Source organism: Canis lupus, chromosome 26, assembly GCF_003254725.2.
Source record: "Canis lupus dingo isolate Sandy chromosome 26, ASM325472v2, whole genome shotgun sequence".
Classification (NCBI taxonomy): Eukaryota; Metazoa; Chordata; class Mammalia; order Carnivora; family Canidae; genus Canis; species Canis lupus.
The window spans coordinates 28,062,801-28,085,009 of NC_064268.1; the positions used below are offsets into that span (position 1 = coordinate 28,062,801).

The window sequence follows — 22,209 nt, forward strand, 5'->3', positions numbered from 1 at the left end:
CTGAGGGTCCCCATGGGTCAGGCACATCACAGGTATCGTCCTGAATCCCCATACCTACCCTGCCGGGGAGAGACTAGTTATCTCCCCCTTGTACAGAAGAGGAGACTGAGGCCACAGGGGGGACGCGAATCAGCCAAGGTCAAGGGCAGAGAGTGGGTGCGTGGGGGTGAGGACGCCTGCCCGCCTGACCCTGGGGTCAGGGCCCCCACAGCAGAGTGTCCCCGAGGCCCTTTGCCTGCTGGCCCTCCCTCCTCTGCCGTGGGGTAGAGGAACCATCCCTGGGGTCGGCCTGGCTCAGCCTGATGTCCCCTCTGGGGGCTCCTTCCTGCACCTCTGAAAGGGAGCCGGGGCCGCAGAATGGCAGAGGGAGGTCACCGCCCGTGGGCACGGCTGGAGCCCCGCCGGGTGAGCGCGGGCGGCTCCGTCCTCTGCCGGCCTCAGTCTCTCCATCCGTCGGGCGGGAGTCAGGAGATGCAGGAGCTGCTCCCACTCACTCTGCACATTAACCACGTCGAGTCTCAGTTTTCCGACCCGTGAAATGGGACGATGATCCCGGCTGTCAGCCTCACAGAATCCCTGAGCGGCTCAGCTGAACACCACGTGTCCCCATGTTTTGTAAGTCCTCCAGGGACAATAGGCCACCCAGTAGAGTCTCGGGGATCAGTTGCCTTCTGGAACCAAAGATCTAGTCAGTGCTGAAGCCCTCAGGGCCTGGCCTCTGCCCCTCTGCTAGGCTCCAGGGCTCCGGACACTCCAGGCTGCTGGCTGGGCTCAGCGTGTGCGCTCATGCCCTTGCCTTGCCTCTGCCTGCAGCGTTGACGACCGGTCCACCCCAGGGAACTCAGGCCCTACCCTGGCCTGCCTCCCAGCATCCTCTGCACGTCCCCTCTCCTCTGCCCGGTGCTCACTATCTATGTCCGATTCTCCTTCCTCCACGGGGCAAGACCCAGCCCTTTCTGGGTGATGAGCAGGATGGTGGGCCAGGCGGCATGGGAGACAGGAGTCTGAGGCCTTCAAGCTGGAGGGGTCCCGGGGCTTCAGTGGGGCTGGAAAGCACCAGCTCAGGGGTGCTACTGTCCCCCTCTGTGCCTCTGCTCATGCTGCCCCCCCCCAGATGTCCTCCCTACCTCTGTCCTTCCAGCCTCGGGGGTCCAGCTCCCAGGCCCTATTTTGTGGTTCTCAAAGTTGCTGGTGTCGCTAGCACCTTTGCTGACTACTCGGGACGCCCAGAACCCCACCCCTTGTCTGTCTTACAGGGGTCTCAGTGATGTCATGAGTTCCAGGATGTGCATGGAAAAGCCTCCCCCGGGCACGCCGGCACCACAGCCCCCTCCTCCCGTGGTAAACGAGCACATTCCTCAGTTGGGCCAGTCCCACCTTGCCGGGGAGCCCCACGTGGGCCGGGCCCCAGGAGGGTTCAGGGAGGGTTCATGGGTGGAGGGGTGGATGGCCGGATGCGAGCTTGGCCAGGCTCCTGGGGGACAGCTCTGTCTCTGGGGTCCCAGGGTGGAGATCAGGAGGGGCCACGTTCCTCACCCAGAGTTCCAGGCCTGGGAGCAGCAGGTCAGGGGTGACCCAGTGTCCCGTATCCAGCCCCAGCCAGCCGGGCCCACTCAGGGCCCCTATGAGCCCCAAGTGTCGGCCTGTGCCCCATGATCAGCCTAGAGTTTAAAGTGATTCTAAGGGGGCCCCTCGGAGGTGGGGCAGGATCCATCTGAACACAAGATTCTGGAACAGAAGACGCCACATCTGCCTGTTGATTGATTATGATCTGGAACCCTGCCTGGCCTGGGCACAGGGGCTCGGGCAGCCTTAGTGCTGGGATGCAGGCCCCTCCTCCAGCCGGGCTTGTGGAATCTTCTGGAACTGGACCCCTTCCCACTACGGGAGCTGGAGGTGCCTCCTGCTGGAGCTGTTTTGGGCAACAGGGACTCTTGGTTTCGCCAGGCCAGCTGTACTGGGGTGAGGGTGCCAGGCCTGTGGGGAGCCCAGCCGTGGGCCCGGGGGCTGGCCCGAGGCTGGCTGGGGTTGGAACAGCTCAACGATAACGACAACAATCAGCCATGGACACAGGCAAACACCCATTTTCCATCTGAGTGTCACTCCCTTCCCTCCGGGGGGTTGAAGTCTCACTGTTGTCACCAGGCTATGCAGAGGGGAACTGAGGCCCCCAGGAGCCAGCTCCAGCTACAGGGGACCTGGCCCCCCCGTCAGGGCTCCTCCTGACCTCCTCTCCAGCTGCTGGGGTGGGAGACCCCGGCCACATGCGGCCTGGCGCTTCACCCCACTTTATTTTCTCCAAGGCGCGAACCCCATCTCCCGTACCCCCCGGCTCACAGATCTGTTAGGCTCACTTCCGTCCCCCCAGACGGGAGCACTCCGAGCAGGGCTGCGCCTGCCCTACCCACCCTGGGGTCCCCCACATAGTAGGTGCCCAGGGAAGGGAGGCCTGGCGGCGACTCGGCTCTGGGTCGTGTCCACACTGAGGCCTCCTCCGTGCTGCGCCTCGGACCACACTGGCCCTAAGTCTGCCTGGGGAGCCTGAGGCCGGGGCTCCCTGGCTGCGCCGGGGTCCCTCCTCCCCCGGCCTGCTCCGGCCTGCGCCCGGGCCAGCGCCCCTTCTCTCGGAGTCGGGCAGGGTCTGGGCCCCTTTCCACCCCCAGGGCGCTCAGGAGACCCTGACATGTCCCCACGAAGGACATGGGGACACGTGGGTGGTCCAGGCTCCAGATCAGCTGAGCTCGGGGCCAGCGGATGCTCGGGGGACGCTCGGTGGCCGTCAGCCCTGATGTGAGATGTCCCTGGGCTGGATGCTGAAGAGCAGGGGGACCTGGGGATGTGTCAAGGGTGTTGATGTGGCCACAGGAAGAGAGTGTGACCACAGGGGGTGCCCCGGTGGGTCATGCTGACCGTCCGCCGCTCTGTCCCCAGAGTGGACCCTGGGGCGTCTGATGACCCCAGCTCTGTGACGCTGGCCACCGAAGTCCCCCGGCCCTAGTCCCCATCCTAGTTTCCCCAAGACATTGTCCCTGATACCTGCTGGATTCCTGGGGACAAGGGCTGCCAGAGGACCCATCCCTTGCTGGTCCTGTCATCGGGTGGGAAATAGAGGCAGGGTCACACCTGGGTCTCTCACAGCCTGGGCTGGGGGCAGCTCACACCCGGGGGCTCTGAGTGGGGCCCACAGAGACCAGGAACCCCATAGTGACCATGTGTGTGGCCCCTGCTGAGGTCCTCCTGGCCACCGCGGGTCCCATCGCGGTGCCCTGTCAGGAGCACCCCACTCAGTGGTGCTGCACCGCAGGGTGTCCGGCCCGGCTGACCGCAGGGCCTTGGCCCCTCCCCGACTGTAACTCATAAGGGACATCATTCAGTCAGCAAGCGGTCATGAGCTCGGAGCTTCAAAGCTATCATCCTGGGGATCCCTGCGTGGCTCAGCGGTTCAGCGCCTGCCTTCGGCCCAGGGCGTGATCCTGGGGTCCCAGGATCGAGTCCCACATCAGGTTCCCCACATGGAGCCTGCTTCTCCCTCTGCCTGTGTCTCTGCCTCTCTCTGTGTATCTCTCATGAATAAATAAATAATCTTTAAAAAAATAAATATTTTATTCATTCATTCATTCATTCATTCATGAGAGACACAGGCAGAGGGAGAAGCAGGCTCCATGCAGGGAGCCCGACGACGTGGGCCTCGATCCTGGGTCTCCAGGATCGTGCTCTGGGCTGAAGGTGGCGCTAAACCGCTGAGCCACCTGAGCTGCCCAAATAAAATATTTAAAAACAAAAAACCTTATCATCCAAACTGGGACATTTCTGGGAGTGGAAGGGGTGCTATTAATAAGCACACTGGGACACAGGCCGGAACTGGGAATGTCCAGGGACATCTAGGATACAGGTCCCGCCACCCTGTCATCCACCCTGGGCACAGGTGCTCTGTTCTTGGGGTGACTGTCACTTGGGTTCCTGGCCAGATAGGTCAACTGCGGCCCCAGGTACCAACTGGCTTTTTGGAAAAACTGATCCAGAGACCCTGGCCCTGTCCCAAACCTGCTACCTTCAGTCACAGGTGAGGCCATCTGTACTTCCTGGCGGTGACCACAGAAGAGCATCCCTCTCATCCCCTCCCCCAGCCTCCTTCCCTTCCCCTCAGGTGCCTCTGTCCTCCCCTGCCTGAGGCTGTTCTGGGCTCTGGCTTTTGGGGTGAGAAGGAAGCCACAGCCTCCCTCCCCCATCTGACTCAGTCCTGTCCTTCTGCCCAGGCCTCCAGCCTGAAGGAGGCCCCCCGAAGGCAGGGGGCCACCTTGGATCCTACTGCTAGGACCCCCCAGACCGGCTACTCTCCTCCATCCGGCGGGGACCTGCCTGCCTGGGGTCACCCCCACTGGGGCGGCCCTCCTGGTCAGTGACCTTCAGCGACAGGAGCTCTGACAGCCCTAACGGGGACGCCAAGGGCATCTGCTGATGTTTCTGTTGGTTCAATCTTATCCCAAGTGAGTGAGAAGCAGCGTGGGCTTCCCAGGGGTTCCCTGGCTGGAGAGCTGCTCTGGGGTGAGCCGTGGTGGGCCGCCCTGCCCGCTCCTTGCTCCCGCCGCGGCCCGCAGCAGGGCCGACCCGTCTGTGAAATGGGCGCCCAGCACCCACCTCGGCTCTTCAGGAGTCTGCGGCCCTGGCGGGCCTGCTGGGACCCCCTGGCGGAGGCACAGGCGCGGGGCCCGCACTGGGAACGGGAGAGTCCGAGAGAGGGGCGCCTGGGTGGCCCTGCGGTGGAGCGTCGGCCCTCGGCTCAGGACGTGATCCTGGGTCCCGGGTCGAGTCCCACGTCGGGCTCTCTGTTGGTCTGGGCACCACATGCGGTAAGACACAGCCCTCAAGCAGCCCTCAGCCGGGGGTCGCCATCAACCTGGCAGTGGCCACCACCCACAGTGACACACCTGACCTACCCCCTCCAGCCCCCCAGAGTGCAGGGGAGGAGCGGGAGCCCAGGGTTCCCGAAGGGCTGAGGGTGCTGGGACTGGGTCCTCTCTCCCCACTCAAGTCAGAAAGCAGCCAGGATCCCAGATGCCCAGAGGCCCCTGGAGGCCCACAGTGCCACAGAGAAAGTCCCCAGATGGACCTTGGTGTTCTCAGTGATGTCCAGGATTGAATGGAGCTAGTTTTTTAAAAAAAGATTTTATTTATTTATTCATAAGAGACACACAGAGAGAGAGAGAGAGAGATGGAGGGAGGCAGAGACACAGGCAGAGGGAGAAGCAGGCTCCATGCAGGGAGCCCGATGTGGGACTCGATCCCAGGGCTCCAGGATCACACCCTGGGTTGAAGGCGGTGCTAAACCGCTGAACCACCCAGGCTTCCCAAATGGAGCTCATTCTTTTTTTTTTTTTTTTTATAGTCAACCATTTTATTTATTTATTTATTTATTTATTTATTTAATAATAAATTTATTTTTTATTGGTGTTCAATTTACCAACATACAGAATAACACCCAGTGCTCATCCCGTCAAGTGTCCCCCCTCAGTGCCCGTCACCCATTCACCCCCACCCCCGCCCTCCTCCCCTTCCACCACCCCTAGTTCGTTTCCCAGAGTTAGCAGTCTTTACGTTCTGTCTCCCTTTCTGATATTTCCCACACATTTCTTCTCCCCTTATATTCCCTTTCACTATTATTTATATTCCCCAAATGAATGAGACCATATAATGTTTGTCCTTCTCCAATTGACTCATTTCACTCAGCATAATACCCTCCAGTTCCATCCACGTTGAAGCAAATGGTGGGTATTTGTCGTTTCTAATGGCTGAGGAATATTCCAAATGGAGCTAATTCTGAATAAATAATACCCTCCTCTCCCCCAGAAGATGGCAGGTGACTTTCTGAGCCACACACCTGAGACAGAACCCCATCTTTCTTTGGCAGAGCTGGGGCATGAGTCGGGGAGTGGCTCATAGGCCCGGAATACCCGAGGGGCCATCAGGTAGAGTGGGCATGGGCTCTGGGTGCAAGGAGCTGTGACTTGGCGCCAGGGGTCCATTCTGGATCGGAGGGCAGGAGCTTGCCTGCCTGGGCCACACTGGGCCAAATCGGGGGACTGTGACTATGTGACCAGCCATGGTGACCTGGTGGTAATGGAGACAGGAACACGGGGGGGTCCCCAGGGAGGAGCAGCGGTAGCAATCCTCATGGTCATTGCCATATCCCGAGGTTGCCAGGTAGTCATCTGTGTGCGTGTCAGAGCCTGAGTCCCATTAGTGGGGAGGCCTCTGGTAAAACACATCCCACCTTTTATTATGGTACAAGATGCCTGGCCTCAGCATTGAGACACCAGGGGCCCTCCAGCAAAGGCTTTGTTTCTTCTCAGAAAAATTGTGAGGCACCTATTTCCCTCCTTGCGCTGGTTCCTGGGGAGCTCAGAGCTTATTTGGCAAGTATCTGAGCCTTCAGACAGGGCTTTTGTGCGAGTTTCCTTCCTGGCTTCCTCCTATTCCTCTTACATCTCCAAATCTGCCATCGGCTGAGGAATTGAAGTGGTTCCCAGATTTAAGAGCCCGTGAAGCCGAGCTGCTGGAATGTCCTGGGCCCCATGGGTGGTCCAGCCTGAGGGAACGACGGCGAGGGGGTAAAGGTGGGCAGAAGCTGAGCTGGGCTGTGGGGGAAGAGGGCATACAGGGGGCGAGGGCCAGGAGCAGAGGTGTCCAGGCCCGAGCAGGGCTTCCAGGCTGAGGGTAGAGAGGACACCGGGATGTAGAGGTTCTCCACAAGGTCAGGGAGGGAGGGCTTTTTTAAAAAAATTTTTTATTTATTTATGATAGTCACAGAGAGAGAGAGAGAGAGAGAGAGGCAGAGACACAGGCAGAGGGAGAAGCAGGCCCCATGCAGGGAGCCCGACGTGGGATTCGATCCCAGGTCTCCAGGATCGCGCCCTGGGCCAAAGGCAGGCGCTAAACCGCTGCACCACCCAGGGATCCCAGGAGGGAGGGCTTATCTGGAGGTCACCAGCCATGGGCAGCTCCAAGCAGAGAGAGCAGGAGGTGGGCTTGGTTCTGTGCTAGAGGAAGAATGGTAGAAGGAGAGGACAGAGGGACTGAGGTCCTAGTGACCAGATTTCCCATGTCCAGGCCAGTTTCCCGGGAGGCACCACCAGAGAGACTGTGAGCCTCTCCTCTTGGGCTACTTTCCTAGCGGGTGCCAAGGATCCCATACACCTCACTCTAGAATCCTGGAGAGGTTGCAAATTAAATATGAGACCCCCCAAAATTAGAGGGCATGATTTCTGATTGACAAAAGGACAGTTTATTGAGAGCTGATTTGGCACCGGGAACAGGGCTGGGGATGTGGGCGTGGGGCCTGGCAGGAGCCCCCCAACACTGTCAGGAGCACCCTGATGCCTGGCTCAGGGGATCCCTGCACCCTCTCTTTGGCCTCGGGCCCTCTGCAGATTCACCTGTCCTCCTAACTCGCCACCCCATCCCTGAGCTCCCCATTCCTGGCTGGCATCAGCCTCGAGATCCTAGAGCTCTGTGAGAAATCTGTCTGTCCTACAGCCTCAATCTGTCTGAGATCTTTCCCTGGCAGCTCTCCTTAGTGTCTTCATATAGGGCTTCTGTCGGTCTGTCTTCAACATGGTTTCTGTTTTTCAGGCTCTTGTCCCTTCCAAGGAGACCCAGGATTCCACGGAGGAGCTTACACATTAGCCAGGAGGCCCTGGGGAACCATGGGCAGTGGGCCCCAAGACCGTTGGGGGTGGATGTGGTCTACACAAGAGTGGTAAATATAGGGAAGGTGCTGAGGGTGGGCTGTCCTGTCCTGCTGGCCTATCTTCTATTCTGGAACATTCTCTGGGCTATTCTGAGTAAGAATGCAACTACCCCATAAGGAAAAATGAGGATTCCTTCTACCCCAGAGGCCAGAGGAGATGGTCAACTGGAGGAGCAGCTCTGAGCCACAGGGAGGAGGGACAGGACGGGGTCACTGGAACTGGCCCATCCTGTCCACACCAGGTGCTTCAGAGCAGGAATAGGCTACAGGGGGTGAGATAGCCAGACAAAAAGGTGAAGTTTCCAGAATGCCAGAATGATTCAAATCCCAGTCCTAGACTGAATGGAAAGCAGAGACATTCAAATCCAAATTTCACTCTGGTCCCCAAAGAGAGAGAAAGCAGTCACCTGAATCCTTTCACTGAACACATAACACGGTGACACAGCCTCAAACCCAACCTTCTGTCATCCCTGCCACCCTCCCCACCAAAGCCAGGTCCACCTGCAGCTGCTTGGGAGGCTCGAAGTCCAGCCTCCTCTTTGTGGGGGCTGGTCTGGCCCATGAGAGCTTGAGAGGGGGGCCCTCTCCCCACCGTCCCTTCACTTCTTGGAGGGGTGAGCTTCCTCCCATTCCCAGACATGGAGGGTAGGAGGGATGTCTGAGTGACATATCCCATCTTAGGTAACTTCCTGGACGGAGCTCTGTCTGTGGCCCAGCTTGCTTGGGGAATGCCACCTGGAAGACGTGACAGTCTTGTTTCCAGACACAGTGAGGCCTGTGCTTCCTGCAGAGTTGAGGCCTATGGAGGGTTCTGGATGCCACCACACAGTCTAGACACATGTGCAACATGACCATGTGTGCAATAGCAGGTGCGTGAGGGATCCCTGGGTGGCGCAGCGGTTTGGCGCCTGCCTTTGGCCCAGGGCGCGATCCTGGAGACCCGGGATCGAATCCCACGTCGGGCTCCCGGTGCATGGAGCCTGCTTCTCCCTCTGCCTGTGTCTCTGCCTCTCTCTCTCTCTCTCTCTCTCTGTGACTATCATGAATAAATAAATAAAATCTTTAAAAAAAAATAGCAGGTGCGTGAGTGTGTGCTAGTGTGTGGATTTGAGTTTATTGTGCCTGTGAGTGTGCATATTGTGCATGCACGCATGTCCAGTCTGTCTGTGGGACCGTGAGCCTACATCCACCATGCTGAGCCAGCTCCTAGCACAGCAGTCCACCTGGTTCTCAGGGCCCATTTCCAACATCTAAGAAGGTGAGTCAGTCCACAACCCACAGTTGTCCAGGGCACAATCAAGAATGTAATCTTGATATTGAACCCCTGGCCCCAGTGACTACCCATGGGCATTTTGGTTTAGTGCTTGTAATGGGGTCGGTGATGGATTGGATTCTAAGGGGCTCCTGCCTTCCAGGCTTTGAATACAGCTGGGATCCCCCATCACAGATGTGGGAGGAAGAGCCCCCAGTTGGGGTATGCAATTGAGTGAATAGGGTGCAGGGACTGTAGGTCTTGTAGTGAGTGTGACAGAGTCCTGTGTGAGAGGGGCACAGGGTGGTATCAATGGGGAGGCAAGGGCAGGGGGACCGCTAAGAAAGGGGGGATGCTCTAGGCTATGACAATGAGAAAGGTCCAGATGGGGTAGGAGACCATAGAAAACATGGTGTTGAATGGGGCCATAAAGGAAAGGAGAGGGGACATCTCTGAGGGAGCTTGTCCCCAACGGTGAGGCCCCAGGTCCAGGGAAGAGCTCAGACCTTATCCAGGAGTCCACAGGGAACCAAAGGCAGTGGGCTTCAGGGTGCTGGTGACTGATGAGGTGCACGCAAGCGTAAGCACAGAGACGTGGCAGAGGATGGTCTTCTATCTTGGTTCTTTTTTTTTTTTTTAAGATTTTATTATTTATTCATGAGAGACACAGAGGGAGAGAGAGAGAGAGAGAGAGAGAGAGAGAGAGAGGCAGAGACACAGGCAGAGGGAGAAGCAGGCTCCATGCAGGGAGCCTGACGTGGGACTCGATCCCAGGTCTCTAGGATCAGGCCCTGGGCCGAAGGTGGAGCTAAACCACTGGGCCACCTGGGCATCCCATTCTATCTTGGTTCTGCTGTTGGTATTTCCTGTTCTGGAATATTCTTGGGAAATTCTGGGTAAGAGTAAAACCACCCCTCAAAAAAATGTGACAATCCTTCTGCAGACTCCCTTCCCACAGCGGGGGAAAGAATCATGTTCACATTTGAGGATGGTTGAGTTCAGGACACTAAGTGTTGAACCCAAATGAGCGGAGAGCGCGATTTCTGATTGAAGGAAGGACACTTTATTGAGTGCTGCCTGGGTGCGGGGAGAAGGGCTGGGATGACCCAGATGGGAGGCAAGATCCTCCTGGAGGTCCTGAGGCTCCGGGCCCCCTTAGGTGGGCGGGGGCGTCGGGACCTACAGGCACTCTGCGGGGGCCACCTTCTTCTCCACGGTGCTCCCCTCGTGCGTGACCAGGCAGCTGAAGCTGCTGTGAGATTTCCACTTGTCAGGCGTCAGGCTCAGGTAGCTGCTGGCCGCGTACTTGTTGTTGCTCTGCCTGGAGGGCTTGGTGGTCTCCACGCCCTGGGTGACGGGGCTGCCGTCTGCCTTCCAGGCCACCGTCACGCCGCTGGGGTAGAAGTCGCTGATGAGGCACACCAGGGTGGCCTTGTCGGCGCCGAGCTCCCCCGAAAGTGGCAGGAAGAGCGTGACCGAGGGGGAGGCCTTGGGCTGACCTGTGGGGCCCGAGGAGAGGGCAAGGGCTGCAGGGAGAGTCCGGGTGTTGGGCGCCCTTCCCCATCCACAGCCTCTGTGGCCGTTCCCACGGTGGCCACGCTTGGTCACCCAAGGGCCCTCCTTTCCTCCCCAACCCTGGACAGCAGGCAGCCCCCGTGCTCCCGGCAGCCCTTCCAGGTCACCTCTCTCCGATGTGTGAGAAGCACATCTGCAGCCTCAGTTTCCTCCTCAGCCCAGCATCTGGCCCCTGTTTTACCTCATTCTTCTGGCTCCCGGTGTTTACCCTATGACCTGGAGTCCCCTACCCAGCTTGTCAGGACCACCGACGGCACGTGTGGAGGCCTCGTGCCCGGTGGGCATGGAGCCCCCTGTCCCCCTCAAGGGGGACTCTGACCCTGCCTCCTGGGAAGACTGAACACCCCAAGGCCCTGCCATCTTCCCTATCCCTCCTGCCTCGACCACAGAACCCTTCACCTCTGCTGCCCTCTTGGGGCTACTCCCCTCAGATGACAGGCATGGTGGCCCCATGGCCACCTGAGCACCTCTGATGACTCCTGACTTTAAGCGGCAGCTGTGTAGCTCTGAGCCCCCAGCCACTCCCTACTTTGGTCATCTCCTGAGTTTAAAATACCCTCTGAGGAAGGTGGGACACCTGGGGCCTGGCGGTATGGGGCACCAGGGACAGATAAGATTCTGACCCACGGGAACTGCTCCTTTTGATCCTGGGAGGGCTGTGCTTCTGGTCATCTTGTCCTGCATCACTCGTGTCTCTGTCCCTGTGTCCTCATAGCCTAGCAAAGGCCGTGAGCACTCAAGCCTAGAGCAAACCATATTGCCCTGTGTCTCTCCATGACCTCCTCTGAGGCTGCCCCTCTGTGTGTCCAAAGGCTGAGGTCACAGCCCCAGCCATGACCCCATCCTCCCGTGCGGCCCTGGCCTGGGTGGACATCAAGCCCTCAGCCAAGACCCCAAGGGACTCTCTCTAAGGCTGCCCCAGTGCCCCTAGTCAGAACCAGCCTTAGACCCCACACAGGTGTCTGCCCTAGAAGGTAAGGAGTTCCCATTTTTGGATCACTCCCCCCAGCCTAGGCCCCTGGAATCTGGACACATTCAACGATCAGATTCTAAAGGTAAATGCTTGTACCATTGGGATCTTCCTTGCTGTTTTCCGAGACCATTCTACTTTCCCCAGATCCCACAAATCTGCTAGGGGTCAGTCCTTAAGGCTGGGAGGGCAGACAAGAAGGAGCCCCCAAATAAAAATAACTTTCCTGAGACAACAAAGGGGTGGGACAGGTTGAGAAACATGGTGAGAACCACTTACCTAGGACGGTGAGCTCGATTCCTTCACTGAACACAAACCAGGGTGACTGAGTTTCGGGCCAAAACCCACCGGGCCAGCACCTGGGGCCTGCCCCATGGGGGCCAGGCCAGAACAGGAACCTGTGATGGGCAGGGGATTGTAGCAGGCGGGGCTGGGCAGCCAGGCTCCTAGAGGCTGTGGCACACCTGGATTAGCCCACAGCCCAGAGGTGTCCCCAGACCCAGCCCCCTGATTGAGGCAGACTCCACTCATGTCTAGTATGTTTCTCCCTTTTCCAAGGCTACCGTGGTCACCTCTTATTCCTCAGTGCTGACAGTGACACTGCATGGAGTAGGTGTTCAGTAAATCCCTTGGTGCCTCATCCTGTCATGTGGGTGGCACAGCAAGTCCTGAACTGGCTCAGACCTGCCTGATGTCTCCTTATTTAGGGCTTCTGAGGATCCCTCTCCTACAATGTCCCATGGTCCAGCCAGGTGGCTTCCTCCCTGGACTTACTGGTCTGGGACTGGGTCCTTCCTAACTCATAGTGCTTTCGTGTGAAGACCTCCCACTTGTTCTCTACACATCAAGACACAGTTCAGTCCTACCTCTTTGATGAAGCTTCCTTTGATCTCTCAGACCACTGTTTTTCTGTCCACCTGCCTATCCAACTGTCCATGCGTTCATCCATCCATCCACCCACCCACCCGTCTATCCATCCAACAGTAGCTCCAGACACTGTTTCACATGCTGGCACATGGTGGGCCTCCCTGGTTTGCATCTCCATCTCTCTCTGAAAGCTCTCAGATCAGAGCCAACAGGGTCCTCTTCCTAGGCAATTCCCCAGTTCCTGTTGTACATTATGTCTTTATAGGATGCAACATAGAGTCAGCTTCTCTTTTTCGTGACTCTCTTCCTGTTGGCATCTGAGACCCTCCATTATCCTCCTCTGACTTCCCTTTCGCCCCTGCCCATGCGTGGCAGCTGACTCCCAGACTCGCACCCTGGGTCCTTCTTTGCCATCTTCCTACATTGTGAATTCCCACTACTGCCCATTTGGTGAGGCTCGAGTCTATTCCAGCTCCAAACCCGCTCCTTGGCTCTCCCTAAATTGCCTATTGACCATTTTCAGTTGCGTGTCCAACAGGAATCTCAAATTCACCATGTCCAAATTAGACTGACCACCTTTCCCCCAATCCAGCCCTTTTCCTTATCATATCTTGTCACACGCGACCGTGAGTGCTCTTACCATCCAACCCTCAGGCCAGATCTATAGGTTCAATGCATCCCAAAGTCCCAGCAAAGTGTTTTGTGGATATTGGCAAACTGATTCTAAAGTTTATATAGAGGAGCAAAGAACTCAGAATAGCTAACACAATATTGAAAAGAAAGAACAAAGTTGGAGGAATGACACTACAAGGCTTCGAAACTTACTATAAAGCTACAATAATTAAGACAGTAAGGTATCAGCATAAATACAGACCAATGGAATAGAAAAGAGAGCCCAGAAATAATTCTTACACATATAATCAAATGATTTTTGACAAGGGTGCCAAGACCATTCAGTGGGGAAAGGACAGTCTTTTCAACAAATGGTGCTGGGAAATGTGGATGTTCATATGCAGAAGAATGAGGTTGGGCTCTTACCTAGCATCATATACAAAAGTTAATTCAAAATGGACGTAAGATGTAAATATATGAGTTAAAACGATGAAACTCTTAGAAGAAATATAGGACAAAAGCTTTAAAACTGGGGCACCTGGGTGACTCAGTTAAGTGTCTGCTTTCGGCTCAGGTCATGATCTCAGGATCCTGGGATCAAGCCCCACATCCAGCTCCTGATTGGCAGGAAGCCTAGTTCTCCCTCTCTCTTTGCCTGCAGCTCTCCCTGCTTGTGCGCTTGCTCTCTCTCTCTCTCTTAAATAAATAAATAAATAAATAAATAAATAAATAAATAAGCTTTATAACTTTGGATTGATAATGATTTCTTGGATATGAGGCTGAAGGCACAGGCAACAAAAGAAAAACTAGACAAGATGGATTTCATGAAAATTTCAAAATGTTGTATATCAAGAAGATGCTATCCACAGGGTAAAAAGGCAACCCACAGAATGAAAAAAAATATTTGTGAATTACGCATGTAATAAAAGGTTAATATCCAGAATATATATGAGCTCCTAAACTCAACAAAAAACCCCCCACACAATCCAATTGAAAGAGGGGTGCCTGGGTGGCTTAGTTGGTTAAGCATCTGCCTTTAGCTCAGGACACAATCCCAGAGTCTTGGGATCAAGCCAAGCATTAGGCAGAGCAGGGAGCCTAATTCTCCCTCTCCCTCTGCCTGACACCTCCTCCCCTTGTTTGTTCTCTCTCTCTCTCCCTGTCAAATAAATAAATAAATAAATAATCTTTTAAAAAATGGGCAAAGAACTTGAACAGGCATTTTTCTAAAGAAGATATACAAATGGCCGATAAGCACATGAAAGATGCTCAATATTACTAATCATTAAGTAAATGCGAATTAAGACCATTAAGGTACCATGGGATACCACTTCCCACTCATCGGGATGGCTACCATTAAAAAAACAAACTAGAAAACAAGTGTTGGTAAGGATGTGAAGAAATTGGAACCCTTGTGTACTGTTGGTTCACAAATACCGCATGATTCCACTTACATGGGGTATTTAGAGGAGTCAAAGTCATAAAAACAGGAAGTAGAATCGTGTTTTCCAGGGCTTGGGAGAGAAGAGAATGGAGCTACAATGGATAGCAACCCAAAGCTGTATGAAGAATAAAGAACACTGATAAGAGCAACTAAATGAATATATATAAAATCCAGAATTGTTATATTTTTGGGTTTTATTTTTTATTTTTATTTATTTATTTTTAAATATTTTATTTATTTATTCATGAGAGACACAGAGAGAGAGAGAGAGAGGCAGAGACACAGGCAGAGGGAGAAGCAGGCTCCATGCCGGAAGCCCTATGTGGGACTTGATTGCAGGACTCTGAGATCATGCCCTGAGCCAAAGGCAGACGCTCAACCACTGAGCTACCCAGGCGTCCCTATTTTTGGGTTTTAACTACTTTTCCTCCATGTGACTTGAAAGACATATGCATACAACAATTATAAAATCTATGTTAATAGACACACAATGAGATAGCATTTATAACAATAACAAGGTAAAGAGGGAGGAACAGAGAGGTATGGGAGCACAGTGTTTACATATTATCGACATAAAGTTGATTAATTCAAACTAGTTTGTTGTTATGGGCTGAGTTGAATGCTCCCCAAATGCATATGTTGAAGTCCTAATATATTCATATGTTAAAGTCACAATATGACTATTTGGATATAGAGTTTTAAAGAGGTAATTAACTTAAAATAAGCTTATAAGAGTGGGCCCTAATTCAACATAACTGGTATCCTTATAAGAAGAGGTGACTGGGACACAGATACACACTGAGGGATGATCATGTGAAGACACAAGGAGAAGGTGGCCATCCACAAGAAAGAAACCCAAGCGAGACCTTAATAGAAGACTTCTAGCTTCCATAATTGTGAAAAAATGAATTTCTGTTGTTTAAACCTGCCAGGCTGTGGCTACTTGATTATAGCAGCCCTAGCAAACTAACACAGTTGTTATAAATTGAAGGTGTTAGTTGTAGTCTTCAAGGTAGCCACTTGGAAAATACCAAAAGCATATACTGGAAAGGAAATGACAAGGGAATAAAAAATTGATTAAAAAAAGAAGGCTGTAACAGGAAAATTGAGAAAAAAAAGATGTCAGACAGAAAACACATAGCAAAATGGCAAAAGTCAGTCTTTCAATATTAGTAATTACATGTAAAGGATTAAACTCCAATTAAAAGGCATAACCTGGGGATCCCTGGGTGGCTCAGTGGTTTAGCGCCTGCCTTGGGCCCAGGGCATGATCCTGGAGTCCGAGGATCGAGTCCCGCATCAGGCTCTCTGCCTGGAGCCTGCTTCTGTCTCTGCCTCTCTCTCTCTCTCTCTCTCTCTCTCTCTGTGTGTCTCTCATAAATAAATAAAATTAAAAAAAATAAATAAAAGGCATAACCTGTCAAAATGGATAAAAAGAACTCTACAAGATCCAACTATATGTTGTCTGCAGGAGAGTCACTTTCAATCCAAAGGTATATAAAGATTGAAAGGGAAAGGATGGAAAAAGAGATTCCATGCAGATAGATAGCAACCAAAAGAGAGCTGGGTGGCTCTACTAATACGAGACAAAATAGATTTTCAGTGAAAAATTATTACCAGAGTCCAAAAAAATATTATGTATTGATGAAAGGGTTAATCCATTAAGAATATATAGCAATCATAAATGGAAAGACCCTAACAACAGTCTTAAGATATGTAAGCAAACATTGGCAGAATTGGAGGGAGAGAGAAGTCCTAATATAATATTTGGAGACTTCAATACCCCACTTTCAATAATATGTGGAAAAATTACACCAAAGCTCAATGAGGAAATAGAGGACTTAATTTTTTAATATTTTATTTTGCTCATAATAACACTATAAAACAAGTAGACCTAACAGGCATATATAGGATACTCCACCCAACAACAGCGAAACAAAAATTCTTTTCAAGAGCCCATGAAACATTCTTCAAGATAGACCATTTGTTAAGTCACAAAACAAGGCTCCAGGCACCTGGCTGGCTCAGTCCATGGGGCGTGCGACTCTTGGTCTTGGGGTTGTGAGCTCGAGCACCATGCTGGGTGCAGAGATTACTTTTTAAAAATCTTATTGAAAAAGTCACAAAACAAGGCTCAAATTAAAATATACTGAAATTTTGCAATCTTCTCTGACCATGTGGGATGAAACTACCAGTCAACAACAGGAGGAAGACTGGAAAATTAAACAATATGTAGAAATTAAACAATACAGTCTTAAGTCATCAATGGATCAAAGAAGAAACTACTGGTGAAATGAAAAGATACTTTGAGATGAATGAAAATGAAAACCCAACACACTGAAACCTATGGATTCAGTGACACAGGTGCTCTAAGGAAAAGTTATAACTATAAAAATGCTTCTATTAAAAAAGAAGAGGGATCCCTGGGTGGCGCAGCGGTTTGGCGCCTGCCTTTGGCCCAGGGCGCGATCCTGGAGACCCGGGATCAAATCCCACGTCGGGCTCCCGGTGCATGGAGCCTGCTTCTCCCTCTGCCTGTGTCTCTGCCTCTCTCTCTCTCTCTGTGTGACTATCATAAATAAATAAAGAAAAAAAATATTAAAAAAAATAAATAAAAAAAAAATAAAAAAGAAGAAAAATTTCAAACCCATAACTGAACTCTAAGGAAATAGAAAATGAACAATTCCAAAGCTAGCAGAAATAAGGAAATAATAGAGATTAGGGTAGAAACAAATGAATTAGAGATAGGGAGAACCAGTAAACCCAAAAACTGATTCTGTGAAATTTAGCAGCTTCGAGAAACCATTACCAGACCAACAAATACAAAACAGAGAGAGAAGATTCCAATTACTAAAGTCAGGACTGAAAGTTGGGACATTACTACATACCATGTAAAAATGAAAAGGATTGTAAGGAAATAACATGAACAACTGAATACCAACAAATCAGATAACCTAGATGAAATGAACAAATTCCCAGAAAGACACAAACAACCCAAACTGACTAAAAAAAAAAAAAAAAAAAAAAAAAACAAAAAACAAAAAACAAAAAAAACCTGAATAGGCCTATAACAACTAAAGAAATCAAAATCCATTCCCACAAAGAAAAGTCCAGGACCAGATGGCTTCACCAGAAAACCAAATATTTTTTTTGTACGCCTGTAGGTATGTACCAAATAGTTACTTACTTACTTATTTATTTATTGAGCCTGCACATGAGCAGGAGGAGGGTCAGAGGGAAAGGGAGAGAGAGATAATCTTTTTTTTTTATTTTATTTATTCATAAGAGACACAGAAAGAGAGACAGAGACACAGGCAGAGGGAGAAGCAGGCTCCATGCAGGGAGCCTGACATGGGACTCGATCCCAGGACTCCAGGATCACGCCCTGGGCCAAAGGCAGCGCTAAACCTCTGAGCCATCCAGGGATTCCCAAGAGAGAATCTCAAGCTGACTCTGTGCTAAGCCCCCAGCCTGACATGGAGCTTGATCCCATGACCCTGAGATCATGACCTGAGCTGAAACTAAGAGTCAAATGCTTAACCAACTGAGTTGCCCAGGCACCCCTAAACTAAATATTTAGAGAAAATTTAACACCAATCCTTCACAAGTTATTCTGAAAAATAGAAAAGAAAGGAACACTCCCTAGCTCATTCTTTGAGGGCCAGAATTACCCTGATATCAAAGGCAAACAAAGACATCATAAGAAAACTACAAACTACTAACCCTTATGAATACAAATGCAAAAATGCTCAACAAAACACTAGAAAAGTGAATCCAACAGCATATTAAAAGAATCACACAGTAAGAGGGATTTATCCCAGGAATGCAAGGGTGGTTCAACTTAAGAAAATCAATAATAGAATGAGGGATGATAGCCACGTGACCATTTCAATCGATGCAGAAAAATATTTGACAAAATCCAGCACAATCTCATGACAAAAAAACTTTAAAAAACATGGAGTAGAAGGGAACTTCTTCCACTTTATAAAGACCATCTATGAAAACTCCACAGTGAACAGCATATTCACTGGTGGAATGTGGAACGATTTCCCCTCAAGGTCAGGAACAAGACATGGGTGCCTATTTTTGCCTCTTCCGTTCAACACCATACTGGTGAACAGCTAAACAAAATATCACACTTTGAAGCATGGAGCCTTCTCAGCAACGAGAGGGAACAAGCTACTGATAAACGGGATAACCTGGGTGAACTGCAAAGGTGTTATGTTGAACTAAAGAAGGCAGATTCAAAAGATCCTGTTCACCCAGAAAATTATGCTGGCTGAAAAACTCTAAACACCAAATGTCACGCACCATGTAATCCCATTTATAGACCAATCTTGAAATGACAAAATTAGAAATGAAGATCAAATTAGTCGTCACCAGGTGGTAAGGAAGGGGCCTGGAAAGGAGGGAAGTGGGGGTGGCATGACCGGGGCAAGACGAGGAATCTGCGGTGGGGGAAGTGTTCTGTACCTTAACGATTTCGAAGTCAGTGTCCTGGTTGTGATATTTTATCATAGTTTTACAAGACATTACCATTGGGGGAAACCAGGTGAAGGGCACAGGTGACTTTTTTTTTTAATTTTTATTTTATTTTTTATTTATGATAGGCACACAGTGAGAGAGAGAGAGAGAGGCAGAGACACAGGCAGAGGGAGAAGCAGGCTCCATGCCAGGAGCCCGATGCGGGACTCGATCCCGGGTCTCCAGGATTGCGCCCTGGGCCAAAGGCAGGCGCCAAACCGCTGAGCCACCCAGGGATCCCCAGGGACCCCCCCCTAGATTTTTATGAATCTTGACAGATGGTGTTATTTGTTCCAAGAATTTCGCCTCACACTGACCATCCATGAGAGTGCCTGGTCCTCCTCCATCAACCCTCTGGTACCATGACCTTAAATTCACTTGCCACTTTCACAGGTGATCTTGGTCGCTGTGTGGACAGACCCCTCTCTGCAGCTCTAATCCTCCATCAAAAAATCCGAAGCCATTTTCCCAAGATGCAATTCTGACTCTGAGAGTCCCTTACTTAAGTCCCTCAAGCACCTGGGGCGTGGGGGCGGGAGGGGGGAGCACAGGTGCAGAAAGCCTCCACGGTCTGCCGCCCCCTCCCCATCCCGGCCCCAATCCCTGCTGCTCCTGTGCCCCTCACTCTCCACACAGCCTCCTGCTCCCTGTGCCCGGAGACACCCCATCACCAGCCAGCACCCCTCTATCTGTAAGACCAGCTTGGTCATGTCCCCCCCACCCCCACCTTGCTGCTCCAGAAATGGTCTTAGGATCTGTCCTCAAGACTGCACGTGACCCCCGTGGTTCACGCCCACCCTCTACACCCGCTGGCCCTGCGTGGGGGGGGACGGGAGAGCAGGGCCTCAGCGGGGCAAAGCAGCAGTGAGAATAGGGACGCGCATAAGTGGCAACAGCTCCATGCGTGGGGCAAAAGCCAATTTTTCCTGCCATCGGCGGGTGCTGGAAACAGCACAAGCGGACAACAGCGATGCTGGTGGCTGGATGGCCAGGCCGGCTGGGGTCGGCCCTCCCATCGCCCGCAGCGCCCGCACCCCCGGCCCCCCCTTAATGCTCCTCTCACAGCCGCAGTTCCCTGCTGCCACTCACGTGACTGTTTTTTTTTTCTTTTTTCTTTTTTTAAAGACTTTATTTGTTTATTCATGAGACACACAGAGAGAGGCAGAGGCAGAGGGAGAAGCAGGCTCCATGCAGGGGGCCCCATGCGGGACTCGATCCCAGGACCCCGAGGTCATGACCTGAGCCAAAGGCAGGCGCTCAGCCGCTGAGCCACCGGGGCGCCCTGTGATCGGTTTCCTGAGTGGTTTTTCCTTCCTTGTTTTCACAAACGATAACATTCTCTGGGCTTCGCCTGGAGACAGCACCCGCCGGTCTTGGGGGGCCGGAGGGCACAGCCCCTTGCGGCCTCTCTTTGTTCCAAGACCTAGGGCTCTGATCCTCAGCTCTCAGGACCTCTATCCTCATCTCTAACCTGGGGACCACGCGGGCCGCTGAGGGAGGTCCCGCCCCTACAGTGATTGGCTGTCCTCATTATCATAAGGGGACCCAGATGTCCAGGGACTTCACAGAGAGGAGAGGGCTGGGGTCACCCAGCCAGTGGGGACAGACTGTGGCCGCCTAGACCCTCACAGGAGCCTCTCCCACAGAGGCGCTTGCACCCTGGGTGGGCTCAGTCATAGGAAGAGGCCTTGGCTGGGGGTCCCGGGACCCTGGGACAGCAGGGAAGTCCCCCCCCACCCCCCCGCAGTCTGCACTCTCAGCTCCCGGGAGGAGGCGGCTGGGCCCAGGGTGAGCTCCGCACCCACAACCCACCCTCGCCTCATCCTGCCCCTGCCTCCTGTTTCTTCCCTCCCGGGGGGACCAGGCTGGGGAGTGAGGTGCTAGGCCTGGGTGCCAAAAAACTCAGTAATCGCGATAAATAGCATTTTAATACAATACTGCAAAAACTTAACACAAACCGATGCACCCTGGACGAAATGTCAGCGCTTTGAAGGAAGCCAGTGTCTGTCGCGGCTGCCCCTCCTCGCTGCCAGCCTCCCCCCTTCCCCCGGGCCTCGGTCCCTTACCTGTCCCACAGGCTCCGAGAGCTGCTTCCTCCTGGGGCTCTAGGGCCTGGGGCGCTGCCCGGTGGCGCTGCTGTCGTGGGGGGCAGCCGGCCGTGGGCACCCACAGCCAGGCCCAGCAGCAGCAGGGGCCAGCCGGGCTTGGGACCCGGGCTCTGCCCCCAGGGCGCCTGAGCGCCCACCTGACCTGTCCCCGGCCTCATTCGCCCTCGGGGGCTCAGGACCCGCAGGCTTGCGCCCCCTGGAAGAGTCAGTAGGGACCCTGGGCCTTCTTGCCGGCAGTGGCTCCCCCAGTGTCCCCTGGCCTAAGTGGCCCCTCTGCAAGGGTGCCCCCTCTCTCCAAGGCTGTCACTCCTGGGGGCCCTCCCAGCGGGCCATTGGCCAACTGCCCTGCGGTGGTCGGCATCCAGGGCTCAACCGTCTCCCCCCACAGCTGCAAGCCCGGTCTTGTCCCTGGGGCCCCGGGTGGGCACACCTGCTCCTGCCTTCCTTCTCGGGGTGTGTGGAGCATCTCCCCTGGGACGGGAGAGGCCATGGAGGGCAGTGAAATGCCAGTGGAGCAGAAGCCGCCTGCGTTTAGTGGGCTGGGGCTGGGGCTGGGGCTCCCACCAGCCTGGGGCAGAGGCGGTGACAGGGGAGGAAACAGGTGTAGTTTAGCAGGAAGCCGATGTTCAAGTTCAGGAATCATGATACAATTGTAAAAATAGTGTTTAATGCACCATGTTCAGTATGTTAGGGGTGTCATCTCTCTCTCTCTTTCTCTCTCTGTCTCTCACTCTCTCTCTCTCACACACACACACTCACCCTCATAGGTTTTATCCAGAGGTCATGATCATGAGCATAGTGTTGGCACAATGCACAATCATGGCTTCCATGAGTCCCCTTTCCCTCTCCCCCAATGCCCATGAACTGTCTGCCCGGGAACCTCATGCTTTGCTGTGGGGTGGGCAGTGGTGGTGCAGGGGGGGGTGGGCACCTGCACAGGGTGGCGAGGGCCTGGCTCTGTGGGGTGATGCTGCTGGCAGCAAGGCTGCTCTGCTCACTTTGGCCCATGGTGAGGTCCAGGTTGGGAGATGGCGGATGTGAAAGTGCTTTTTTGTCCACATTTTTTTAAAAAATCGTGGTAAAATATACATAAAATGACATTTGCATCTT

General features: G+C 53.1%; 1 protein-coding gene across 1 annotated transcript; it reads right to left on the minus strand.

The window, feature by feature from the left end:
* Positions 1–10,095: 10,095 nt before the first annotated feature.
* Positions 10,096–21,274, minus strand: LOC125753748 (immunoglobulin lambda-like polypeptide 5). The gene is made up of 3 exons (XM_049101914.1): positions 21,058–21,274; positions 11,824–11,942; positions 10,096–10,498 (listed from the first exon to the last, which is right to left on the minus strand). The coding sequence occupies exons 1-3, from the start codon at positions 21,255–21,257 to the stop codon at positions 10,179–10,181; spliced, it is 639 nt and encodes a 212-aa protein (XP_048957871.1). The 5' UTR covers positions 21,258–21,274; the 3' UTR covers positions 10,096–10,178.
* Between the last annotated feature and the right edge of the window lie 935 nt (positions 21,275–22,209).

What these genes read in the sequence shown, in the direction of transcription:
- LOC125753748 (XM_049101914.1), bottom strand. Translation starts at nt 21,257, where the DNA reads ATGAGGCCGGGGACAGGTCAGGTGGGCGCTCAGGCGCCCTGGGGGCAG. An exon ending in TCTCGGAGCCTGTGGGACAG is followed by an intron (nt 11,943 to 21,057) that starts GTAAGGGACCGA and finishes TGCCCATCACAG; the next exon opens with GTTCCTGTTCTGGCCTGGCC. An exon ending in AATCGAGCTCACCGTCCTAG is followed by an intron (nt 10,499 to 11,823) that starts GTAAGTGGTTCT and finishes CGGGCCCCACAG; the next exon opens with GTCAGCCCAAGGCCTCCCCC.